This window comes from Amphimedon queenslandica, unplaced genomic scaffold (genome assembly GCF_000090795.2).
Source record: "Amphimedon queenslandica unplaced genomic scaffold, v1.1 AMPQUscaffold_13245, whole genome shotgun sequence".
In the NCBI taxonomy this organism is placed as follows: Eukaryota; Metazoa; Porifera; class Demospongiae; order Haplosclerida; family Niphatidae; genus Amphimedon; species Amphimedon queenslandica.
In genome coordinates, this window is record NW_003546519.1 from 67,492 (window position 1) to 74,503 (window position 7,012).

The 7,012-nt window shown below is 36.2% G+C and overlaps 2 protein-coding genes across 2 annotated transcripts in view; one reads left to right on the forward strand and one right to left on the reverse strand.

Annotated features, from left to right (window-relative positions):
• The window catches only part of LOC109584118 (triokinase/FMN cyclase-like), a 16,027-nt gene extending 13,250 nt beyond the window's left edge, over positions 1 to 2,777 (forward strand). Inside the window, exon 5 of the mRNA XM_019999727.1 lies at positions 2,537 to 2,777. Within this exon, the coding sequence (XP_019855286.1) occupies positions 2,537 to 2,689 (153 nt within the window). The 3' untranslated portion in view covers positions 2,690 to 2,777. The remainder of the gene's footprint in view (positions 1 to 2,536) is intronic.
• A 3,405-nt stretch (positions 2,778 to 6,182) lies between these two features.
• On the reverse strand, positions 6,183 to 7,006 carry LOC109584125 (uncharacterized). Its single transcript, XM_019999732.1, has 2 exons — positions 6,513 to 7,006; positions 6,183 to 6,462 (listed from the first exon to the last, which is right to left on the reverse strand). The coding sequence occupies exons 1-2, from the start codon at positions 6,909 to 6,911 to the stop codon at positions 6,352 to 6,354; spliced, it is 510 nt and encodes a 169-aa protein (XP_019855291.1). The 5' UTR covers positions 6,912 to 7,006; the 3' UTR covers positions 6,183 to 6,351.
• Between the last annotated feature and the right edge of the window lie 6 nt (positions 7,007 to 7,012).

Here is a 7,012-nt window from a genome sequence, read left to right on the forward strand (position 1 = left end):
TTAATCGAATATCAACTATGCAACCTGCATCCTTGAGAGCAGACCAAGCTTTCCCCCTTGGAATTGATGAGTGAATTGATGATAAGCAGCAGACAGTGACTTTTAACACTCTACCAGAGGATGTGGATGCTTTCTTCTTCCTGAACTTGTCAGGGACTATATCAATGAGTTCATCTTTGGGATCAAATGACTCTCTTTTTCTTGAAGTTTGTTGAAAACAGCTCAAACTTTACATAGCATAAAGACAACATTATACATCATAAAATTTAATGAAAATTTTACTAAATCTAGTACATTCAGTCCTACTGACATCTGCAATAATGATAGACTGGATTAATATCATTAGAACACATGGTATAGTCTCTTGTCTAGTAGAAGTCATCATGACATTCAATAATGAGCCCGTTACTTCCATTGCATCTGATACTCTTAGAATGATATACTGTCTCACATCCTGACAGCACTCTATTACATAGAAACATTGAATATTTAAAAAATTTGGGGTGATTCTGGAGCCATTAAAAAAACCATGGGCTATAGCCTTGGGTATCTCACAGAAATTGGCTCATTTTTAAAATAGCTATAATGCAAACAGCTCAAACTTTAGATAGCATAAAGACAGCAATATGCATCATAAAATGTAATGAAAATTTTGCTAAATCTAGTACATTCAGTCCTACTGACATCTGCAATAATGATAGACTGGATTAATATCATTAGAACACATGGTATAGTCTCTTGTCTAGTAGAAGTTATCATGACATTCAATAATGAGCCCGTTACTTCCATTGCATCTGATACTCTTAAAATGATATACTGTCTCACATCCTGACAGCACTCTATTACATAGAAACATTGAATATGTAAAGTCAAAGAGTTTCCACTTACCATGATTGCAGCATTCAGTACTATTAATGCAAATAACTTCTACAAAAAAGAAATCCAATTAAGGCCACTCCAATTGATGCGTTTGGAGATATTTGCTAAATTGAGCAAACAGCAGTCATTATTATTATTATTATTAATGAATTGTTTTTAAATTAATGGTGCCCAGTTAATTAACATGCTTTATTTTGTTAATTATATTCCATTACTAAAGTCCACCTCATTTCCTTCCACCACAACGTTCAAAACAGACTTGTTACAGATTTCTTCTACTGACGTGACGTCAACGAACCTTCCTCCCCACCCTTCGTGTTTTATCTGAAAGAACATCTCATGCTTAGGGCACAAATTGCCAAAAACTCTTCTCTCCTCTGCTTATCAAATTACCAGAGAAACTAATTTCACGACGATGGTCTGAATTTGAAAGGCAGACAAGGACAGATTCTTTTAGTCTACAAACAAGATCCTAGTATCTCTCTGAATCCATAAAACATTATTTCTTTCATCATTTAATGCTAGTTTAAGCCCCCTGGCCCCCATACCATATTAAATGTACCCGAACCCTATCCTGGACCTGTTTTTGGCTAAGTTCACTTTTACATTTGTAGATAAAGTTCCTGCATTTGGATAGTTTTGGGGTTACGCCCTTGTCTATATCATTTTGGAAGTATTCTTGAATTTGCTTCCTTATCCGAACCCTTTTGGTAGCTAATATACATTTTTTAAAAATTTGATACAAATTTTGGATTACTTGGTGTAAGAATGTCCCCCTCATCATCTTCGTCATCGTCACTGGGCTCGCTCTCTCAAAAACTTTAATGACACAAAAACGTTTTTCCTCCAATTGTCCCACTACGCTCGCTCTGACCACTAATCTGAATGGTATCAGTAATAGTACATACATGTACATAGCAGTGTCACCTGTATATATCCCTCTGAAGCCTCCCTAAATGTTGAATTAAGAGGCTGTTGGTACAATTCCTTTTCGTAGGTAACTTGTTTAATGATAAACGATAAACCTATTCCTGGACTAGCATTACTTGTTCTATTTGTATCGAACTCATCCTCTCCTACCAGCAGTAGATGTACATAAGTTGGAAGGAGTTATTCATGATAATTAATGGATGAGATATGGGATGCACTTTAAAAGGAGTGGATTCATGGTAGCCTAGTACATAGCCTAATAAAAGGCCAGAGCAAAGGACAGTACACTTAAGCATATTCTGGAGAAGCAACATCAATGATTCAGGAAAGGCCATAGTCAGCTGATTACCTATTTAAAAGCATAATCCCAGCCTCCAGTAAATTCACAACAATGGCTGGTTGTCTGAGCTCCTCCACGCCATGTCATCACTTTGCTATAGTGGGTCCTGTATTGACTGTTTCAGGCATTGGCAAGCCCATTGATATGTTCCGCTATATGGTCTCTTTTTCTTTATACATAATTGCACCCATAGCACTGATGAGATGCTGCCCTTTTTAATTTTTGAATTTTTTGAAACATGGTCTTCTTTGTGTGCTATAATCACGAAATTTGCTTGTGAATACAATTAAAACAAAAAATAATAATTGTGTATTTAACAATAAAAAATAACATTCTTTGCATTGTACTATTACCATGGTAGTAACTTGCTTTTATTATTTGTTTTAGGCAGCAAAGCAGGGAACAGCAGATACGCTTGGGATGAAAGCTGGTGCTGGACGAGCTAGCTACGTACACTCAAGTCAACTCACACAAGTTGATCCTGGAGCCAGGGCTGTTGATATATGGCTAGAGGCTATTTTAACTGCATTAAGTGACTAGTAAATTCATTATTATATTAATTTTTGGAATGCATTTGTATGTATAGAGTGTTATTTTGAATACCAGGTTTTTATAAATTTCAGTTAAATTTTTTCTAATTTCCAAATTAGCAGAAATTTTGGGCCACAAAAATTTTAATTGTGGTACTCTTTTTTTATTACCTGTTACATTACTGTTATTGACTCTAATTATGAGATTTTAGCATTATAAAGTTACTGAAATGAGAGGAAAAATACAGAATAGAAATAAAGTAACATTTACAGATTTGTTAGTGTCATGTTGGTAGATTCCCTAGGTAAGCAGTGCGTCTGTATAAGTGAACATGTAACACTAGATTTACGCCATATTGTTGTTGTGACAACAACGGAGCATAAGCATCGATACTCCAATGACCCATTGAAAGTTGTGAGACTCAGACTAGCTGCTACTGGATTTATCTCATTCCCATACTCTGAAACGATGCATTGAACAGTTCCTTGCAAATGCAAGGAGTGGGTCACGGCTACTGGGCTTGTTTTACAAGACCAGAATGTGGGAACGGCACTGCCATACTGTGGAGTAGTTGGTAATGTGCATGAAGTAAGATTTAGAAAGGTGCAATTGTCTGTCAAAGCTTCTTTGAAAGCATGTAGGTTGTTGAGAGTGACTGTTGATGGTGTAGTATCGTTAGTGCTGTCTGTTAATTCACTTTTACCCTGTGGTGGTGTAGCTTCCATGTTACTGAAGTTTGATAGCAAATCAAAGATGAGTGTAATGTTTTTGTCAATTCCTAGTGTTATCCTGTTCTCAATGTCTATAAGGTCCTGTCTTTGTCTTGCAATGAGCTCTTCACTTTCATCAAATGCTATGCTTATGTTTCTTGCTGTATCCTCTTGGATTTTTTTAACAGTCTTCCTCAAAGCGTCAAGTTCATCCATGAGCTCTAAAACTTTATTGATGATCATTACATCAGCAGAGCCCGATTCTGTATCATTTATATCTGCAGCAGAAACTGTAGAGTCATTTACAATACACTTGCAAGGACTTGGGATGTCAGGAGACTCAGCCTCAGGACTAGTTTGAATTACTACTATAGCATAGACACTGCACACCAGAGCAATTGTGCTAAAGGTGATATTTATGCAGATGCATATCAAAATGATAAGTTCTTTATTTCTTTTATTAGGCTCCTTTTCCTTCCTTTTCTCAATGGCTTTCTCCAGCTCCATAAGTTGTTTGCGTGGGTGTATGTGTTTTTCGGCCCCGCCCATTATCACGTGGGCGTTCAAACCAGCTAGCAGTTAAGTATGGCGGTGCATGCATTACAGTACATTTAGAATGATTATCTTTGCATTGATTCTCTTTCACAACATGATGGTTTTGATCAATGACAGCTCCAATGGTGAAACCATTAGCTGCAGTGTTACTGACTAATGTAAAGAATTACTGAAGTACAAACTGCTCACTCATTAGTTATATAAATCACGGCCAGTACTGAGACTGGCAGACACGATGTCTATTGTGTAATGATACCAATGAACATGAACATTATTATAAATATTGTGAGCTGCCCAATAAGATTAAAGGGAAAAGAAATACTAAATCTCATTATTAAAAATGGTATAAAAAAGAAAAAGGACTTTATAAAATGGCCTAAAAACAAAATCATTGATAGAAATAATAATGAAAGAGTAGCTACCAAAAACACTGCACCTCTACTAAAATAATAGCCATTAATCTGACAGTACTAAAGAAAAATTGTGATTCAATTATCAGTTGGGATATTTTTTCCTAATTTTTATTTCATTACCAAGAGGAGGCAAATCAATATCAATTTTATTATTATTTATGTCGATATTAATTTTCACAACTGTATTATGTGACTCAGTCCAACCATTGAAGTTCCCCTTCAGTGCACTAGTCACATATATTGGCTTTTTAGTATTCATATTTAAAGGCCGGTATTGACGATTGCCAATATGATAAAAGCAAGTATAAGGATGTGGAGGTACATTATTTGGTAATTTTGAACGATAGTACTTAGCTATTTCACATCTTGGATGCCCATACATGTATCCACTGCTTGAGAAGACATACCTTGCCTTGACAGCAATTAAAAACTGTTTCTGATTAGCTTTACCATTATAAGCACCATGATGACTGAGCTTGTAAATATCAGAGCCAAGATCAGGTGCTGCTACTCGTAAAAATTGTGTCATAAGGTTCGGAGTTAGTTCAAAGTCTCCAGTGATTAGTGCAGAGGTTTGACCATAGGTTATCTTAACAATAAGAGAGTCTTCATTATTAGCTATATTACCAGCACACTCTCTAACAGCAGAGGCAACAAAAAATAGCTTGACACTATTAACAGCATTCGTATTAGGCTGATAATTAGGACAGAGGTTGAGGACTGGAAACACTCTATGACAACTTTGAATATTGAAACAACGAGGTACAATTTGAGGGACAGCATTTGGGCTGCTTATATAACAGCCATACTTATTCCAACTGCAAGAATGGAATACAGAAACTTCATGATCTTGAGACATTAATATATCATCCATATAATTCAAATGGTCAGCATCAGCATGAGTGAGGAATACATAATAAAGTTTAGCCCCTTCAAGATAGTCCTTAATGTCTTGTCCATTAATGCCTAAATCTTTTGTACTGGATCCAGCATCAATAATACTGACAGTTCCTTTAACAGGATCATTTGCACCTCTAGGGCACTGTATTACAGTACAGTCACCCTGACCTACTGGTAGGGCATAAATGTGTAGCTTATCATCTGCATTAGGTATAGACACTGCTGCTTCGAGCAACAAAGAAAGAGTGACAATAACATTCACCTTCATGTTACAAATGATAGTTTTATTGTACAGATATAAAGGTGAGGATCTCTGCAATGAAGAGTCTACAGTATTGCTGTCTTTATATAAGAACTGGTGTGAGTTCAACGATCTGTGGCGTCTCCCTTTACTGTTTCCTTAAAATAGCATTGCACAAACACACTATTACATCACACTCTTTAATAATGGAAACATTGAAATTAAAACTTAAGCTAATGTCAATAACAAGCCTATGAAGGAAAGGCAATAAAAGCAGATAAACAACTTTATGATGTACATGTGATAAAGTTTTGATAAAATTTTGTTTTACCAGTCAAAATTGTTCCACTACCTTTTGTCCTGCTCAACATTTTTTGTCCTACCTTTCTAGGATAAAAATTAGTTGCAAAAATATCTCCTGGGTTTAAATTTAGCAGTCTGGGTTTATTTCCAGGTTTAAATTAGCAGTACTTGAAAATTTGTGTTAAGTTTAATCAAACATTTGCATGCAGAATCTTGAAGGATGGAACATTTTGCCTTCTACAATCTTTTACTGTTTTAAAATTGTAGAGTCACATTAAATGTATAAACAAAAATTAAGTAAGTTAAGTAAGATAGAGTGCATAGCAGCACTGCAGCCCCACACATCAAAGGAATGAGCTGCCCACACAATTGATGGCAAATGGTCTACTCATGGGTTGAAGCAATTTTGGAAAAAAGCTAGACTAGTGAGATTTGCTGCACATATTATAATAACATGTGAATTTGCATGATTCAGCGCAATCAGCAAGCAAAATCAGCTCTATGTGGTGTGTGCATGAACACTTAAGACAGCAATCACAGCATAAACTATCACATTCCAGTACATTTAGGATGATTATCTTTGCATTGATTATCTTTCACAACATGATGGTCTTGATCAATGACAGCTCCAATGATTTGACCACTAGCAGCAGTGTTACTCTAGAGAATTAAGTACAAAATATGTTAGCTCACTTTATAAATAAACTTACTATTAGCTGATTATCAATGACATTAAATAACTTGAAATAAGCTAAATATCCACTGCTACCTCCGGAGAGATCATTTTTATACCAGAGATTTCTTAGCCCATCATTTCCATTAGATGCTTGATGAAGGATCCCTTCTCCATCCACTGTGAGGTAGCCTGAATCGGCTGCTTTCTGCCTGTTTATGTGTCCAGTATTCATTGTTAGATTATTAGCATAGCCTTGCTGATTGTATCCACGATTCTCATTAGTGTCGTGACCAGTTGCTTTATGGGATCCTGACACAGACCAGCAAGTAGTGCCTGATGCAACTTCAACGTGATTGTTATACAACTGTGCTCCTGATCCTACTGTTTTACCATCCCCACCTCCACTCCAGCTAACACCAACACGTCCATTCATGTACACATAGTTGTCTCTGATGACTAATCCTTTCCTAAAGTACCATGGAGCACAAGATGGGGTGAGAGTGCCAGGCTGAGATGGACATTTATGGCCATAAT